The sequence below is a fragment of the Ptychodera flava genome, chromosome 14 (genome assembly GCF_041260155.1).
Source record: "Ptychodera flava strain L36383 chromosome 14, AS_Pfla_20210202, whole genome shotgun sequence".
NCBI classification, from domain to species: domain Eukaryota; kingdom Metazoa; phylum Hemichordata; class Enteropneusta; family Ptychoderidae; genus Ptychodera; species Ptychodera flava.
In genome coordinates, this window is record NC_091941.1 from 24,540,911 (window position 1) to 24,560,574 (window position 19,664).

Below are 19,664 nucleotides of genomic sequence, written 5' to 3' on the forward strand. Positions count from 1 at the left end.
ATGTTTTAGCTCACGTGTTCACACGCGTGAGCTAATGTTGTAGCGATGTCTGTCTCTCTGTCCGTGTCTGTGTGTGTATGAGTGTGGTGTGTGTGTGTTGTCTGTGTCTGTGTGCCTGTCTGTCTGTTAAAACGATAACTGAAAAACGCCTGAATAGATTCAAGTCAGATTTGGTAAACAGGTACCATATGCTACTTTCGAGAACTGATTAGATTTTGGTTAGTATGGCTTGCATATAAATCAAGTCATGCAATATTATTTTTTTCATAAGCTTATAATGGTTTCCCTAATACTGACAGTAATGACAGTGTCGACATATATCAAGAAATACTGCACAAAATTTCATGAAACTTTTCACAGATGACAATCTCAGAACATTATGATGGTACTGTGAGTGCCATGTCAATTATCTGCTCATTTGCATATTTAATGAACTTTTGTATTTAGTGACATAACTCTGAAATTCCTGCACCAAATTTGATGATACATGCAACAAATATTGATCTGATATATATCTACTTGTACTGAGAAGCATTGGGCAGTGTCAAGTTAATAAATAGCTCATTTGCATATTTTATGAAGTTTTGTAATTAGTCATATAACTCCGAATAATTTGAGGAAATATGTTGTAGATACTGATCCGACAGATATTAACTGTGGTGTAAAGCATTCAGTAGTGTGAAGTTAATTAAGGATTCATTGCATATATAACTCTGAAATCACGGCACCCAATTCAGTGAAACATGCTACAGATATTGATCTGATAAACATGTAATTGTACTGAGAAGCATTGGGCAGTGTCAAGTTAATAAAGAGCTCATTTGCATATTAAATAAAGTTTTGTAATTAGTGATTTAACTCTGAGAGTACACTGCGAAAGTTGATGAAACCTGCTAAATATAATGATATACCAGATATCTGAATGTTCAACCTGTTGTAAAACACGTGAGCACATTCAGTTCACGTCTGGTTTTTCTTATGAAAATTCAATAGCATTTTTACTATTTTAGATTTTTTGAAATAAAAAGTCATAAAATGGGATACAATGGTTCTAGATTTTGTTTACTTACTACTGACATTAGAGCGGTAAGATGACGTAAAAATGTTCTGTAGTTGTTATTGAATTACCTACCAAACTATACAATCTGAAAATGTAAAATAAAAGTACTTTCAGATTCCCACTTATACTCAAACTGAGAGTAAACCCTTCATGTCCCCATTCCAGCTCTTCTAAATCACAATTGCAAAATTTTCAAATCCCCCTCCTGAATGCATGCCTCTAGCCTCGATCCCTACAGTATTTGTGAATGTAGCCAAAAGCATGTTGAAATGCATAGTATTTAGCTCACCAACAAGTATATATATATATATATATGCAATCTTATTTTTTTAAATTTAAGTCTGAATTGTGCGTGTAACGGCAGTCTGACTTAATACAATTTGAAACTCATTCGATACTGTGTAAGCAGTAACATGCTTGTCAGAGGGGTAAAATCAAGCATACTGAAATGGCATCAAATTCAGCGTTTTTGAAATGGGGATACAAGTTGAATGGTGTATGCAGCTAATTGGCACTTTTAACAAAATTGGAGGAAGTTGCATATCTTCATCGCAGGGGCTATAAAACTATTCTAGCAATACTTCTTCCTCCCCTTTCTAAACCGAAATCATAGTAAAATTTAGGTATAAATACTGAGTGACAAATCAGGGCGTGCATTTTAGCTCACATTTGGCATATGTATATATACCAAGGAGAGCTTATATGGTAAGTCGGCAGCGTCTGTCGGTCTGTCTGTTTGTCTTTCTGTATGTATGTATGTAACACAACTTATAATTTAAGCTCTCTATGCCTAACATTCATCTCTCTCTCTCTCTCTCTCTCTCTCTCTCTCTCTCTCTCTCTCTCTCTCTCTCTCTCTCTCTCTCTCTCTCTCTCTCTCTCTCTCATATCGAAGGCGTTACCTTAATTTTCAAGTGAAGTGATGTGCAGAATGCGTAATGGAATACAATGGTACAGGTTTATACTGTCTGATAACTTGTGTATAAACCGATTATTACAGACATTCCAACTACCAAGGTAATTCAAAGTGGGGTGAAACCACGATGCTTTTGTCATACATTGGCATGCATTGTATCATTCGTGTATGTTTTGATGAAAGCTGTCCAAGTTGCGAAGTTTTGAAAGATTTAGGGATTGACCATTTGAAATTCGGAGGAGGGGGCTTGAAAGATTGACTCAGGAGCATTATCTTTTCTCCCTGCTTCAATCGGAATTATTTTTCGACTGTGTGAAATTTGGCATCTTTTTAATACCACTCCAAGAGGAATCATTTTTTCGCGCGCACAATCGCGCGCTGAAATGCCAATCATGACGCTCTAATCATGACGCTCTTCACTGTGAACTTAAAATTGTCGGTAAGCGTCACATACTTCTGTGTGAAAGATCTGTGTATAATTTTCGAAAAGCTGACTTTGTACACCTGAAGTCACTTTTGTCATGTATTCCGTGGTCAACAATGCTTGACATTGAAGATCTCGATCAGTGTGTTAGATGTTTTTATGATATTTTAAATAGTGCAATTGATGAATGTGTCCCTAAAATAAAACTTAGAGGGCGCAAATTTCCTCCCTGGTTCGATGCGGATCTAATTTCTCTATTGAAGGAGAAGGCAGATGCCCATCGTAGATTTAAAAAGTTTGGTAATCCTGCAGACTATGAACTTTTTTCCCAGCTAAGGTCAGAATTTAAAAAGTTGAAAAACATCAAATATTGTGAGTATATAGAGGAAATCGAATTATCCTCACAACATAATCCCAAACGTTTCTGGGGTTTTGTTGCTAATAAATCGAAATCTAGTTCTATTCCAAAGGTTATGAAACATACTGATTCCGTGTTTGATTCACCGATTTTAATTGCTGAAGGTTTTAACGATTTCTTCGAATCTATTTTTAGTAAACCTGATGAGTCGAATTTACCTGATGTAACTACTATAAAAGATGACGTCTTGTGCAATATTCATGCACGTTACGATGACGTAATGACATTACTACTTTCCACTGATGTAAACAAAGCTTGTGGAGTTGATAATGTATCTGGTGTAATTTTAAAAAAGTGCGCTGAGGAACTTGCTTTTCCTCTCACTTATATTTATAATAAATCCCTTTCATCCGGAATCTTTCCGACGTTTTTTAAGCGTAGCAATGTGGTGCCAATCTTTAAAAAAGGTAATAAGCAGGATATTAGAAACTACAGACCTGTTTCACTGTTACCTTTATTTAGTAAAGTCTTCGAGAAGATCGTTTTAAGAGTTTATATGGCCATGTTGCTAACGTTATTTCTGATGATCAACACGGTTTTGTTCTTGGGAGAAGCGTCGAGACGAATCTAGCCACTTACACAGACTTTATTTCAACAGCGTTCAACAATAAATTACAAACTGATTCAATTTATCTTGACTTCAGTAAAGCTTTCGATTCCATTTCTCATAAACTACTCATTCACAAACTTTCTTCTTTCGGTTATACCGGAAATTGCATTAAGTGGCTTGAGTCGTATCTGTCCGATCGCTCCCAGAGAACTGTCATTGAGGGAAGTTTTTCCAAATGGTGCCCAGTTGTATCTGGTGTACCCCAGGGTTCTATTATTGGTCCCCTGCTTTTTATTTTATACGTAAATGATTGTCAAAATGTGCTCGGTCATCAAATGTTATTTTATATGCAGATGATTCTAAGCTTTATAAAACTATCCAGTCAATTTCTGATTGCGCATTGTTGCAAGATGATCTTGACAGGGTTGTCCGTTGGTGTTCAACATGGAAGCTTAAGTTAATATTGACAAATGTGGCTTCATTAGTTTACTAATAAGACTAAGATGATTCTCTTTAATTACTCAATAAATACAACTCCAATCACACGTTTTATGTCAATCAAGGACCTTGGTGTCATTCTTTGTGGCTCCATGGATTTTTCCGAGCACATTGATACTGTCGTCAAGAAAGCAATGCGCAATCTAGGTTTCTTAAAACGCAATTGTCAAGATTTCCATAATGTAAAGTCGGTGAAGGCCTTGTACATTTCTTTGGTACGGAGCTGCCTCGATTTCTGTTCTGTTATATGGAATCCATGGCAAAAGAACCTAGTTGATAAAGTTGAACGTGTTCAAAAGAAATTTATCAGATACTTATGCTTTAAACAAAACATACCTTACTGTTCTTCAGAGTATAGAAAATTATGCACATTTTTCAAACTACCTCCCTTTTTAATCGAAGAAAAGTTTCTGATCTCTGTTTTTTATACAAATGTATTCATTCTGTGGTTAACAGTTCTTATTTAACACAAATCCCACTGAATGTTCAACGAACTTTAAGGTTTAACTGTCCGTTTCGGGTACCAGCAACCAGAATTAATGTTCGCAAGTACTCTTTCATTCCACGTGCTCTGTCCACTTTTAACGAAATTGCAAAATATAATCCAAATATTGATATTTTTGACAGATTTAGTCTTTTTAAAAATAGTGTAAAGAATTATTTTTATACATGATCTCGTTTGTGAATCGCAATTGTCTGTTTTTATTGTATATATTGTTTTTATTGTTTATTTTGTGTGATTGTGCTTGTATTTCTTTTTATGTCGAGCGGAGCCTGTAATTGGGATTTTTTTCCTGTTGGTCTTCCGAATAAATAATAAAAATAAATAAATCAATATTCGCCGTTATTTTTGTTGAGATGCTTTTCTTCATATGGCATGACAAAACTGAATAAGGAAAGACACTTAAAGCAGCAGAGACTTTATTGTCAAATAGCACGTGCTTCGGAATGCTGGCAAGGAAAAAGGAAAACAGAATTATTGGAAAATAGAGGCATCCTTTACTGCAGCAGACCTCTACCAATGTTAGAGATTAAGTTTGTGTTCTAGATAGTAGGCCAGAAGAATGTTGCACAAACCGACTAAGGATTTGAAAGACTGCAAATGTATAGAGGTAGTGGAATACTGCAATGACAGAGTTAATCAAATTACTTGGGATGGGTAGGAGAATGTGTCGCCCTCCTGATACAGACAATTTTGAATTTACATTTAAAAGCGGTTATTTGGTGGCAAGTTTGAAAAATTATGTAGGAATGCTCGTTTCATCGGAGATTCAACTTCCTATCAATTTGTGGGTGAAGTTATACTCGACGTGTATTCGCATTCGTCCGACTTGCAACTACTACCTCAATCAGTGATTTGATTTTTTTACACAATGTGTTGTACTTTTAATCCTGACAATTTTCCATAATATTTAAGATGGGGAGAATATAAAACAGTGAAGGCCTACCTGTTTCATTTTAGAATACAAATTAATGGAATATTTTACTTATCTTTTTTGTGTATTTTTTATCACGTGTATTGTCCAGTTTGCCTTTTTATCAGTGCATTTTCATTGATGGAAATCGCTATAAAAGATTAAATTATCAAAACAATCAAATTCATGTCCGTCACTGCATATCACGAGGTGTGCGGCAAAACGTAGATGGCGCACTATATACAAGTATACGGAAATGAATGCCAAACAAACAAACAGAAGAAGTGACCTGCCGCAGCTGCATCCTCGGGACACAGGCTGAAAAATATTCGGGTGACCCTTCATTTCAATAACACAATAATATACAATGGAAATAGGGGCTGAAATAAGCCATAAGATCAGAGTAAGTACCGTACCACCTAACTTTTCGATTGCTGTACGCTTAATTCTTCGCTAATTACTAACGATACAAACCCTGCAGCACCGTAATGAGCCCCGGGAATGGGTCATGCACGCACGGGCCCGGTCTCACTCGCGTTAAATCTGGGTAGACTACTGTCTACATTTGTATGTACCACCGTACTACATCACCTTAAGCAAATTTTATCAGACTTTTTAACTACTTCCCTGTTGTTCACACTACAAGCCTTGTGCGAAAGCCTCGTCAACCGCACACGTATAATTTGTCGCACTCAGCTCAGAACAACAGGGCCTTTTCCTCCTCCTCCTCCCAGTCCTAGAATGTCCTTGTCCTACTACTAGTACACTTTGCGAGAGACGAAGTATATTCGTTGCATCCTCCCAACCAAGACGCCGAGCTTCAGTCTCATGGAAGGGCAGTGCTTAGCTATCGCATAATTTTTTTAACACAGGTACATACATATGCAGCAAAACTGCAGTCAGTACAGAAGCACATTTATGTTGGTTTATTGCCATATCACCATATACAGGGAGCAGCACAGCACACAAGACCAAATGGACTTGGTTCAAGTCGGTTAATTTTTAAAAAACCAAAACATTTGTTACAGTTTTTGTCTCTCCTATTTCATACACACCTATTTGAAATTTGGCAGCCCAGGTCAGGTTTTCCAAGCATTCGAACATGTTAGCTGCAAAATTGTAGCGCTACGGTGAGGCGGTCGGTGAATTTGGTTTTTGCGACTTCGCTCACCAGTAGCGCTACAATGCCGATGGGCCTGTAGAGGTGAAAATAAGCGCACGCCCACCCCACTGGACCAGGCACGTTGATGTGAAATGCAACATACTTACTGCATTTGGTCGTACCGCTTTATCACTACTGAAGACTCAACACTATACTACACTAATCTTGTCGTTTATGGGGTTTGGAATTTGTTCAAACACGACGATCGCGTTCTGAAAACATTGAGCGTGGGGCGTCGGTGTTTGTGGGAGCCGCCATTACCGGAAGTTGGTAATGACGGCTCCCAGAAATGTTTCGGAACGCGATCGTCGTGTTTGAACAAATTCTAAACCCCATAAACGACAAGGTTAGTGTAGTATAGTGTTGAGTCTTCAGTAGTGATAAATCGGTACGACCAAATGCAGTAAATATGTAGCATTTCACATCAACACGCCTAGTCCAGTGGGGTGCGCTTATTTTCACCTCTACAGGGCCATCGGCATTGTAGCGCTACTGGTGAGCGAAGTCACAAAAACCAAAAATCACCGACCGCCTCACCGTAGCGCTACAATTTTGCAGCTAGCGAACATGTTAGCTTTGAGTCTGTGCAGTGGTGATTTAGTTTCTGCTGGATTCACGACTTGGCATTCTTGCACAGTACAAGCGACTAGACTGACTGTGTACACAGTGACGTAAAACAAATATGAAATGATTGACAGCCTACTGCCGTGGCCAAAAAGAAGAACGCATGCTATTTGCAGTCATGTTGTACAGAGTAACTTGACATTCATGCCATGAAAGTCTTGTTTTACCCCCATACTCATACATCAACCCCCACCAACTGGCAGCGATAAATCACTGACGTACAAAGTTGACATTGTTTGGATTTCATCGCTTCAGACATGTAAGAAAATACGCTAATACTGTAATAATTATAGTCTTCCAACTTATTGCATTGGTCAAGGAGCAAGTCCCAAAGTTAAACAAAAGCGATTGAAAGCTGTGTTTATCAGTAACTAGGAAGTCACGGTTGATATGACCAGCAAAGTGGAAGGCAGGTTCAAATACGTTTTCTGTAGTCCAGAAGCATTCCAATGCAACATCAGTCACATTTTGTCACATTGGCCCCATAAACAACCAGATATTTTCATGTGTTTTTGGTAATACAACTGAGGTTGTGCTGACTTTGGTAGGAGTGATCGCACATGACATTATTATATCAGTTGCTGTATATCAACAACAAAGCCATGGGAGTTTCATGCACATCTTGGGAGGATCGAGAGGTAACTGCTCCCAATGAACAAAATACAATGATGTCATCTTATGAATAATAAGTAAATACATGCTTGTGAAAGCCAAGTCTGTGATTCTGTGATTCCCTGTACAGCGTTCACCCCACTCACACATTCAGGACACAAATCATCATGTTCATCCCACTCAAACATTCACAAATCACAGACTTGAACAAAGTCTAAAGACCAAAGGGAAAATCAATCAATCAGGAAAACATTCTTTCTCTCCCCCCCCCCCCCCCCACCCGCCCCAAAATCAGGAAAGTCATCCTCAATACTGTCTCCCACAGAAGAACTCCTAACAGAATAGTCCTATGCACTTTGATAGACATTTAGAGAACAGCAAAGACTATATGCAAAGCTTGAAACGTTGCCATCTCTACATGTACCTCTAATTTTAATCAGATTGGGTGGTCTCCAGGAAGGGAATGTGTCTTCACACAGGGAGAATATCGCCCATTTTGTGTTGTGTGCCTTGCTGTTGTTACAATCATGTAGAAAGATATCCCTTATAACCCGTCATAGCTTAACTTTTACCTAAAGCTTTTCTACACTACTTGTCCAGACTTGACTTGTCCTGGTAAAGGTCCCTTGGGCCATAGCTGACTAGCGTTCAATGTCAGGTTAGGTTACAGTTAACCAGGGTCAAGTGTGAAAGTTGACCAATTACAACACCTCTTCACAGGAGATGCCTGCAAGAAGTCAAGGCGAGGGTGCAAGACCAAATCTTTCTTGCACTGAAATGTTGGTTTACTTCAGAGTACATCACGCACATGTGAACACAAAAAAATTCCTGTTTAGTAAAACGTGTTCCCTTGTCTTACCATATAATGCTGAATTGTTATATATTACTATTGCAGGCCATAGGGGATAGATCTTCTTAATTGATTACAATCACGTCTGTATCATGGGGTACAGTTTGCTGCTAATAATGGAGATATTTTTTTTATTTTCATCAAATGTGTATGTGGCCGTGTATACATTATGAATTTTTTGCTCAGGTTTGACCACTCTTTTCTGGACAAAGTGTGGTTCTCATTTATTTCTATGAAAATCTTTAAATGAATGTGAATGCCCTTTACAAATGTGTGCCTTCAAGCTCTTCACAGCATGAGAATTGAAGTACCGGTAGAAACTTTTCAAAATGAATAACTTCTAAAACTTGAAAATTACTCGAAAAATTTCAGGGCGTTTTCACAGAGATGACTTGATGTCTCAGCTGCAGACTTGTTAGTGCTCTGCTAGCAGCAATGATGAAGTTTCAATGTCTATACATTCCCCGTAGGATGATTGGACAACTATGTCCTTGCAGAAGTCAAAGCTTCTAATTCAACTTTCCCATTCAATGAAATTATAAATTTATCTTTCACAGGCTGCAATCAAGGCCAAGTTGGTTGACTTGGGAGCATATGTTGGTGAGTGTTTATTATTCTAGAACAAAGCAAATCTAGCAATTATCATTCAGAAGGATGTGACTGGACCACATCATCATCGTACTACCTCTCTCTCTCTCTCTCTCTCTCTCTCTCTCTCTCTCATATATTATTCTATCTATATACTATTCTTGAATCTCTGTGTAAAGCATCACTAAAAACCATATCTCTAAAGGATGTTAATGTTAACTATCATACTCTAGTATGACAGGTTCCCCAGTGTGGCATAGCATGCAAAATATATAGCATAAACTAATGAGAAAAAATCACAACTGCATCTGATTGTCTCTTCCCTGCAAATTTTTTAGGGCTTGAAAAAATGACCCATGTAGGATTCAAATCCATTTCCCAAAATCTTAGTTTGGATACTCTACCAACTGGATCAGTGTAGATCAGAATGACTGTGTGTCAATGTAATGTTGTGTGTTGGTCAGAGTTAATATAACTCTGCCTGCACGTGCTGTCCTGCAGTTTTGATTTGCACAATGCAATTGCTTGTGATATATTTCCCAGTGTTTTCTCCAGGACGTGCCATTGTGTGAATCCCCCATCTAGTCAAAATCACCCTCCAAATAATCACAAATGGGAGATATGTTGCCCCTCTACAATGAGATTTGAGATTGTGATTTACACAGAGTATTTATAATAGCATTCCACTCCATGATTACTGTCTATGATGCTACATCACATAGTTGATTAACAAGCTTCCTATCTGCAGAAGGATGTGAAAATAACTGAAAGACTATCTACTGGAATTTGCCTCTAGTTTATTAAACTGTGTTTGAACTTGACTGAAAGGACTGCAAATGATTTGAGTAGGCTTCTAATTTATTCAACAGTGACTGGAGAAAAGAGAAAGAAACAGGACGGAGCGTCTTTTATTTGATTATTGATCAATGTTATAACCTCAAATTGCTAATACCTTACAATGTCTTTATTTGTAGTACTATAATTTGCATAATTTATGATTGCCCCCTTGATCAGAACCAGACCCCCTCCCTAAAAAATTTTACAGCAGAGGTAGATAACCCTCCTCCCTGTAGAGAACCTTGAGAAAATACTGAATTTCTTTCTGTGCTGTACCTATACTCTTGAATGGTCTCTTGCCATGTGTTGAGTGATATTAATTATTTTTATTTTCTTTTTCCTGCCTGCAGACGATGAATTACCAGACTACATCATGGTGATGATTGCAAATAAAAAGACACAAGCCCAGATGGCAGATGACTTGTCCTTGTTTCTCGGAAACAATACAGAGAAATTTACAAAATGGTATAAATAATGTTTTAATTTTTTTTCTCATTGCTGACAAGCAAATTTCAGTCACACTAAAGGTGTTTGCTGCTGAAGAGTTGGGTGGAGCATTGCATTAGAAGTTTTACAGATTTTTTGGCAAATGCAAATGATCTCGACATCCTCAAACAACTCTTCTGTTCAACATTTCACAGAAATTAGACTTGGTACAAGTCCATAAATAAAACTCTGAAGTAGAGTTATCGCGAGATTCTGACTGAAACTTACCGATTGCGTTCACTCAACACATACACAAATAGAAGCCATGCTTTCATGCAACTCGGTGAGGACACTGCATGATTGTATTGCAGTCATTCAAATCAAAGTGTTTCACATAAAAGTTATACTAATGTGTAATAAGTTGCTTAAATGACTATATTTTACAAAATCACTGACAAGAACAAACTCTACACAAAAATCTTCACATTTTTTACTTCAGACAATCTTTTCCAGTTGTTCCAGTTGCCTTTGCAGGTAAATCTTTGACTGTCTTGCTTTTTTTCCATTTTTCTTTGCTAAGGTTGCACAGTGTCCTTCAGAAGCTGCAGTCTGCAACTCTAGAGTCATCATCGGCGCCGACGGCACCAATCAGTGAAATCAGTGACTCAAGTCGAAGAATTTTGTCTGCATCAACTGCAGCTGCCGGCCCAAACTCGTCAGAAACCTTGTCCAGCCTACCTTCAATAGGGTCACAGTCCAGACAAACTGTGACCAGCGTTAGCCCCAGGCAAGCAGTGGAGAGAAAGTCCAGGCAGCCTTTGGTTGAAAATCAAGCAAAACAAGGCACTGAGGACTCTTATTCCAGGCAGTCGGTGATCGCGTCGCAGTTTGGGCCAGTGCCTGCAATGGACACACAGTCCAGACATACTGCAGCAGTGGCACAGACTAGACACTCAGCTGCGAACGCACAGAGTCAACTCTCACACACGTCAAAGACGACCAGTAGCAGGTTACAAAGCACTGCCCATGGCAGCATGCAACAAGCGGCAAGGATGCGATTGTCAGCGAATGTTAGGGACGCTTCGCTGGGTTCTCCGGAGCCGGAGGAAGCCATTATATCCCTGAAGCCGGAAACTCACGATCTCATTGATGAGGAACTGAGAAGTGATGTGGTAGAGAGGGAGACAATGATTCCAACGAGAAGAGCACAGGTTATTCAAGCTGCGGTAATGCCCAGTAAGGCAAAGACCCAGACCACATCAGTCGTCACTACCAGGACATCTGCCCAATCCCAAGGCAGAACAGTCAGCAAGGTATGGTTGGAGAATTTCTACCCCCAGAACAACTGTAAAATGTAACGATGAACTAGGAAGCTGGAATGCTATGTGAGAACAATGTCAGCAAATTGCTTATCTGTATTTCTGACTACAAACATCATGTTATTCAGTGTGAGGTTGCAATTTGAAAATTGAATTTTGTGCGAGGCTGACACAAGCAAAGTGGTAATGTATATTTATGATCAATCTTAGGGTGTTTAAGTTCCTTGCTACCATGTGTGATCCTTTGGCTCCAGGAATGCTAATGCTTAAATACCATTAAAATAGCAATAGTGGTTCTTTATTGGCTTTCTTCAGCACTTTGTATTTTCTAATGCATCACGTGCAGCTTTTAGAAATATGGTAATTTCATGAAAACTTGATTTCTTCACTCTCATTTCGATGTTTGGTTGCTATGCCAAAACCCTGCTGTTCTTTGAAAGAGTTTAACAGTCCATCTGTTCATTTCAAATCTTGATGACGCAAATGACAGTCTGCAAAAAATCCCTTTCTCAAGCAAACATCTATGGCACTGCTCTTTGCATGTACGACAGTGTACTACCATGTATAACATCCCAGTGTCTGTATCTTCGCAGGTTCAACCAGTGGCCAGGAAGAGAAAGGCACCGGGCTCCGTGATTGGACAAGTGTTGAGCCATGACGACAACGACGATGATGAGGAGGGGGAGTTGAAGAACAGGATTGGAGGTGTTGCGAGCGTTGTCAGGATATCGGAACGACGGTGAGTCAACATGCTTGAATTCCCAATTCAATGCAGTCAACATTCTCAAATGCAGAGTTTTCACAAACCGTTCTCTACTGTGCGTAGTTATTATTTTCAGAAACCAATCAGTCCATGTGGTGATGAGAATGTTAGGTGTCGCTTTTTCAAAGCAGCAACAAACTTGTTTCATTCATATTTTACGTTATTCGGGCATGTCATATTAATGTTGCTTTCACAGTTCCCCAAACAATACTTCAATCAAATTTCAATCACCTGGTGCATTCTTATTTCACTTTATCTCTGAGTGAAAAGCAAAATGCATAATGCACAAGAAATAATTCAGTGTATGTAAATAATTCTTACTTTGAAGAGATAAACGCCTGTCAAGGATGCACAGCTTTTTTGGTTAGTTGTGTTTGTCATTATTATAGGAATAAAAGGTGTTTGTTTCAGATATTTATTCAAAATTTAGATCAGTTCAAAAGAATGCCAATGTACCACCATGCTGTGTAGATTCTCTCATAGAGGGGGGCGTGTAGTTGGATTACAATTCCAACTTCCAGTCATTTCAATGGTTGATGATACTAGATATTTTCTGTTTCTGATTGAATTGATGAACTGACCACCGTACTATCTTTTTGAAAAATGCATGTGTATTAAATTTCTCTGTCTCCTATTAATGTTACATACTAGGTCCAGTTTACCGCCTTCCAAGCAAGCCAGCAGGGCATTAGTCTTACGTGCTGTCAGTGAGGCAACTGACTCAGTTTCGAGAGTGTCTGTCAAACCAAGGTAAGAAAGTCAAGTGTGTTCGTGTGTCCTAAAGTCAGTGTTAAAAATTAAAACAACCCAAATATTTTGTTGTATTTTTCAAAGGTACTGGCAATAATGGAATTATTAGCCACCATACTGTTTTGTCCATGGCTTGTATTAGATTCAAATAAATGACATGGCCGTGTGTGTTCAAAACTGTATGAGTGTGCTGCTGTATGTACAGAAATAATGTAATTACAAGACATAACATGAATCATATAGCCACAAAGATCATGCAATTATCCTCACTCCTCAGGAAGCATAAGTGCAGTCAGTGCATAGAAATTTATTGAATTTTCTTCAAACCTCATGTAAGAATTATGAAATTCACATCACAGTCCTCAAGAATGTGAATTTTCTTTGTCCAGTGACAGTATGCTGTCAGACCGCTCCACTGTGATAATGCAGATCTCACACAAGTCGGGGCCAAATGAAAAAAGTATTCACTCGTCTAAGGTGATGACTGTTTCATGCATGTCACCAATGTCAGTAACTTTGACTGATTAATACAGCTTGCATAGATAAATAAATATTTTATTAATTGGTCCAGTATATACATATAGTGAAGTACCAGTAATGTATCAAATGATTATTAATTGGTCCAGTATATACATATAGTGAAGTACCAGTAATGTATCAAATGATTATTAATTGGTCCAGTGTATACATATAGTGACGTAAAAGTGCCCCTTTCCCTCAAAATTGCTCTGTATTTGTTGCATCGTGGGCCAACATCATCATGTACTTTGTTTTTTATCCCGTATATTTCCTGTCTTCCAGAGTGCAGCGTTCTCAGCAACCCAACAGAACATTACTTCTGAAAGCTGTGCAAGATGCCCAGGACTCCCTCACCCAGAAGCCATTGTCTGGGAAGTTGGTACAGGTGGTCAGGAGAGTGGAGCCGAACCGGACAGCGGTCCCTACAACGCTGCCAACCCGAGGCATTATGGGACGGAAGGCGACCATTGTACCAGCCCGTCAGATAATTCCTGCAGTGGTCTCTCCACAGCAGTACGTTCATACCGTACTGGAAGACAACGCTGAGGCAGAAGAGGTTGCAGATGATGTGGATGGTAGCCAGGAGGTCGGCGAAGAGCAAGAGACGGAACTGGAGGAGCAGAGAAGTGATGTTCAAATTGAGGATGTGGGGGAAGATGAAGAGGAGGAGGGGGAGGAGGAAGGTCAAGAGGTGGAGATTATAGAGGACACAAAACATGTGGAGTACATAGTACTAGAGCCAGAAGGTAAGTGTCTTACTGAATTCATCTAATAATTGAATGTTTTTATTGTCTGTCAAATCGGCGGGACGTTGTCGCACTCTTTGTCTGTTCCTATGCACAGTATTATGTGTTTGCAAAGCACAGTATTTGTATGCTAGACACCCAGTAAAAGAAGCATTGGCCATGCAGATGGCCTCTGTGATGTGTTGCGTAGGAACATTTGTGAAAATATTTTCTTGAGTGAAGAGCACTTGTGCCAAAAAACTCAAGGTAAAGTGTTTAAGTGTATGACACTAAATCTACTAGTAAAATTCGGTTATTCATGTTCCAGGGCTTTTTCCTAGCCAAGTGTTGTTCTGTATTGTCAGCTGCTGTATGATGCTTCTGCTTGACTCTTACACTTTCTTGATATTGTAGCTGACATTGTTAATGTAGAAAAATTCAAATTGGTTATGTCTCTTGACTTTATAAGGGACATGTTATCTGAGTGATATTTTACACTTTCTTTACATGTAAAATGTACAGTAATTCAGAATAAACATTTAAATACCAATATAGTTTCATCTGTATGCTGCAGTTTGCATGATCAGCACTAAACTTCACCAGTACTCTGTCCACCATTGTTTAGGCAGTGCATATAGGCTCCTGTTTGTGCTGAGACGCAGGATCTTTGGTTCATGGTATTTCTACTGTTTTGCAAAAATTACTGTGTTGATACACTGGGAGTAACTTCAGCAAAAGTACCTGGAGTATATTTTAACATTATAGGCATATACTGCCTCTCCACAAAAAATTCAGATAAGATCGGCAGTTTTGTATTATGACAGCATGTACATGTACATTCAGGTCCTTGTTATATGTAAAAAATGACATTGTTGTAGGTGAACCTATCGCACTTGTGTTTTGCCTCCAAATTTTACAGAATCAACTGCGATGATGACCAGGATGGAGACGCCAGCAGTGTCCAGATACCCCGTGAGGGCTGAAATGAAGAGGGCTGCTGAGGGAAAACCAACCTCCAGGAAGTCGGAAATCCAGCGAAAGGGGATACGACTCGGTGATCAGAGGATATTCCAGAATGTAGACGTCCAGGACATGGAAGAAGAGGTTGTACCTACGGGAGACGCAGAGATCAGACACGAGCCGACAACCCCTGTTGTCAGACACAATGTTGTACCGCAGCAACGGACAGTCCAACACTCATACATGTGAGTGATCAAATAATGAGTTAATTATGTATACATGCGTGTATATGCTGAAATTTCTTTGCAACTGTATCATGTATTGTTACATTTGTATGTTTGTTGAGATTTAAGCATGGGCATTAAGCTGTACGAAAGGGACAATGCAAATACTGTTTGATGAATAGGTGTCAGTGTTTTCTCCTGATCCAAGTTCCCTTTTATAACTGCAAACTTGGGGTATGTCACCCTCAACAATGAGATTTTTAGATGATAATTGCACAGAGTATTGATAGTGGCTATGATGTAACATCACAGACTGCCTCCAGATTGCAAAACTATGTCTGAATTTGTATTTATAGAGAGCGAATGATCAGTGAATTGAGCTTCTGATATATTGGTATATAACATTATAACCATTTCCTACACAGACAAGAAGAAAAAAAACAGGAAACTTTTCATAATCTAATATTTGACTGGCAGTTTGACCTTAATGTACTTGTTAATACCTAGATAAACCTTAATTCGCTTAATTAATTTATTCACACAATTAATTTGCATAATTTATTATGGTTCCCCGTCAATGTGAACCAAATCTCTCCCCCCCCCCTCCAAAATTTCAAGGAGAGGGGACATTCCCCCTTGTGAGAGAAATCTGGAGAAAACACTGACATGTATACGTAATCTTTTTGTTTGGACCAGCAGAGAGAAACCTAGACCTGTGAGTCCAAAGTTCATCGTAACTTTAGACGGCGTGGATCCACCAAAACCAAGACACAGACAACGGTCGGGGCAAAAGCGACAACACCCAGCGTTGATAATCAATCCCGCCGTCAACCGAGAGGTTGATTCCGCCCTGGACGATGAAGGTGTCGGTGATGAGATAGATGACTTTGAGGATGACGATGAGGCGGAAATGGATCAAGAGGAGGCTGTTCTCGATGACGAGGATGACGTCGATCTGGAAAGAGAGGAGGATGATGCAGTTGAGTACATGGATGAAGCCTTTGTCAGGAAACGACGACCAGATGTACAGCCGATCATTGTGCACAAAGTCATACAGTCAGATGGTAAGCAATTGTTTAATTTAACCTATTCAACCCCCACTTGCATGTAAACCGGTCCTCAATCACCATTGACAAAAGTTGGTTTTGGCCCAAAAAACAAGCTACCAATGCGTGCTGTTTACCCAATGTTGTGACAGGTTCTTTCAAAGTTTGATATTCATATTTTCTCCCACAGATGAAGAAATGTTATCTGACACAAGTCCTCCCAAGAAACAGAAGATGCAGGAAAGATGCAAATTCTGGCCGACCTGTAAGAGTGGGGACCAATGTCAATACCATCATCCTAATGTACCATGCAAGTAAGTTGAGTGTATAAAAGCATTTCACCGTACCATAGACCTCCAATCATGATCATGTCAAGCAGGAAAGTTTTGGTCATGGCCCTTGGACGCTTCGCATGAGTGCTGATATTTGTGAGTTGCAGTGGTGAGTATGCCAGAATGCTCTCACTGTTTCAGAAATCAAAGTGATCAAGTGCTGTCTGCTGCTATGGAGTGCTTTTATCATAGAATGGAACATTTTGTCAATTTCATATGCCCAGAAACTGATCAAACATCGTAGCCCTCGGAATAACTCCTATTGTAACATTGAACCAGTTTATGTGTGTAAAGTTTGAAAAAATAACAACTTTCTCCAACAGGGCTTTTCCCAAATGTCGGTATGGTGACAAGTGCCTGTATATTCATCCAAACTGTAAGTATGACGCCAGATGCGCCAAACCAGACTGTCCCTTCACGCATGCCAGCAAACGCCAGGGTGCGCCATTACCACCGCCAGCTCCACCTCCGTCACCAGGTAAGGATACAGGGATAATGATGTATAACTTCAAATAAAATAGCGCTGGCAGCTCAAATTGCAAAAGGCAGTGTGTTGTTAAACTTGATTTCATGTTAAGGTATTATGCACCGTCAGTGTGAAATACTTAAGGCGATACCGAAGGTCCAAAGCGGGCATTGGTTGCTATCGCTGGCAACATTCCAAACAGGCACTTGCAAAATCTTACCGTTCTGTTGTTTTCTATGGGTTTTCGACTCCTGGTATTTTGAAAATGCTCAAAATCTTTCAACTCTCTCAATTGTAAACCAATTTAGCTGACTTTTGATAGGATCATTGAAGTCATATATGAGAATATAAATAAGCATGCGTTTCTAAAAATTCTGGACCGCCTATGAGATATCACCGTAAATATCAAACTCCTTTTAGATAACCTAATCCATGCTAGGGGCTCTAAACAGGTATCTCATGTGTTACATTCTGAAATTTTGGAAAATTTTGTGCAAATTTGTAGGAGCTGAAACATTTAAAAGTAGAGCTGTGAAAATTTATATATGTATGACATCACAGACCAATCGCGCGACAAACCTGCGTCTTTTTGAATTGTATGGTTTTGTAAATCATTATTATGCAAGAAAAACCATGAAAACTTTGCATTTTGATTGATTTTGAAAATTACCCTTAGCAACCATTGCTTAGCAATTAGAATCCTTCAGTATCGCCTTAAACTTTTTAGTCCCCACGGACACCGTCCGGGGGACTTATAGGTTTGGTCATGTCCGTGCGTGCGTGCGTGCGTGCGTCCGTCCGTCCGTGCGTGCGTCTGTCCGTCCGTCCGTCCGTTCACGCAGATATCTCAGAGATGCCTGGAGCGATTTCATTCAAACTTGGTACAAGGATTACTTCATATGTCATACAGATGCACGTCGATTTGTTTTGTGATGCGATCCAATATGGCTGCCAGGCGGCCATTTTATTATTATTTTTCATGTATAGAGCCATAACTCAGGCATGTTTCAACTGATTTTATTCAAAGTTGGTACAAGGACATTGACCAATGTCATAGATATGCACGTCAATTTTTTTTGTGATACGATCCAATATGGCCGCCATGCAGCCATTGTGTTACGATTTTTTCATGTACAGAGCCATTACTCAGGCATGTTTCAACAGATTTTATTCAAAGTTGGTACAAGGACATTGACCAATGTCATAGCTATACACATCAATTTGTTTTGTGATACGATCCAATATGGCCGCTCTGCGGCCATTTTGTTATGATTTTTTCATGTACAGAGCCATAACTCAGGCATAACTCAACCGATTTTATTCAAACTTGGTACAAGGATATTGACCTATGTCATGCACATGCACACTGATTTGTTTTGTGATACGATCCAATATGGCCGCCGTGCGGCCATTTTATTACATTTTTTCATGTCCAGAACCATAACTCAGACATGTATCAAGTGAATTTATTCAAAGTTGGTACAAGGAGATTGACCAATGTCATACATATGCACATTAATTTGTTTTGTGATACGATCCAATATGGCTGCTGTGCGGCCATTTTGTTATGATTTTTTCATGTACAAGCCATAACTCAGGCATATCTCAACCAATTTTAATCAAATATGCTACAAGGACATTGACCTATGTCATACATATGCACATTTATTTGTTTTGTGATACGATCCAATATATCCACCGTGTGGCCATTTTATTACGATTTTTCCATGTCCTGAACTACAACTCACACATGTATCAAGCGAATTTATTCAAAAGTATTTTTATCACAGACCTAATGAAGAGGACTCTATCCTCTCTGAGGACCTGTAATCAAAGTACCCATTAACAAGTGGGGACTGTGTCATCAACGATGACTTGTTCTGAAATGTTTCTCAAGGAAACTTTCAACAATTTTCTTACCAAACCAAGAAAAAATCGGGTCAACCTTCAAAGTTTGGTATCAGTGATACAAATTATATAACTTTTACTGATATTTGAAAATGAAAATGGCTTCCATCTGTGAATGAACTGTATTGGGAAAATTAACATTTTTGATTTCCGAAAAACTGAAATGGTGAACATTTTTCTTACTCCCAGAGCTTTAAAATAAACCCCTACAAGTGGTTGAACAGAAAAGAATTGTAAAACTTTGAGAGTCCGAGTATCTGTCCCCGAGTTGC

The 19,664-nt window shown here is 39.0% G+C and overlaps 1 protein-coding gene across 2 annotated transcripts in view; it reads left to right on the forward strand.

Moving 5' to 3' along the window:
• The first annotated feature begins 5,546 nt into the window (after positions 1-5,546).
• LOC139149876 (zinc finger CCCH domain-containing protein 14-like) overlaps positions 5,547-19,664 on the forward strand; it is a 34,026-nt gene continuing 19,908 nt past the window's right edge. The window contains exons 1-11 of one of the 2 annotated variants that reach the window (XM_070721882.1): positions 5,547-5,684; positions 9,087-9,129; positions 10,305-10,419; positions 10,961-11,693; positions 12,293-12,438; positions 13,114-13,212; positions 14,014-14,477; positions 15,376-15,661; positions 16,340-16,704; positions 16,877-17,000; positions 17,342-17,496. In XM_070721882.1, coding sequence (XP_070577983.1) covers positions 5,649-5,684; positions 9,087-9,129; positions 10,305-10,419; positions 10,961-11,693; positions 12,293-12,438; positions 13,114-13,212; positions 14,014-14,477; positions 15,376-15,661; positions 16,340-16,704; positions 16,877-17,000; positions 17,342-17,496 — 2,566 coding nt within the window. In that variant the 5' untranslated portion in view covers positions 5,547-5,648. Of the gene's footprint in view, positions 5,685-9,086; positions 9,130-10,304; positions 10,420-10,960; positions 11,694-12,292; positions 12,439-13,113; positions 13,213-14,013; positions 14,478-15,375; positions 15,662-16,336; positions 16,705-16,876; positions 17,001-17,341; positions 17,497-19,664 lie in introns of both variants that reach the window. The other variant, XM_070721881.1, reaches the window with a different exon arrangement.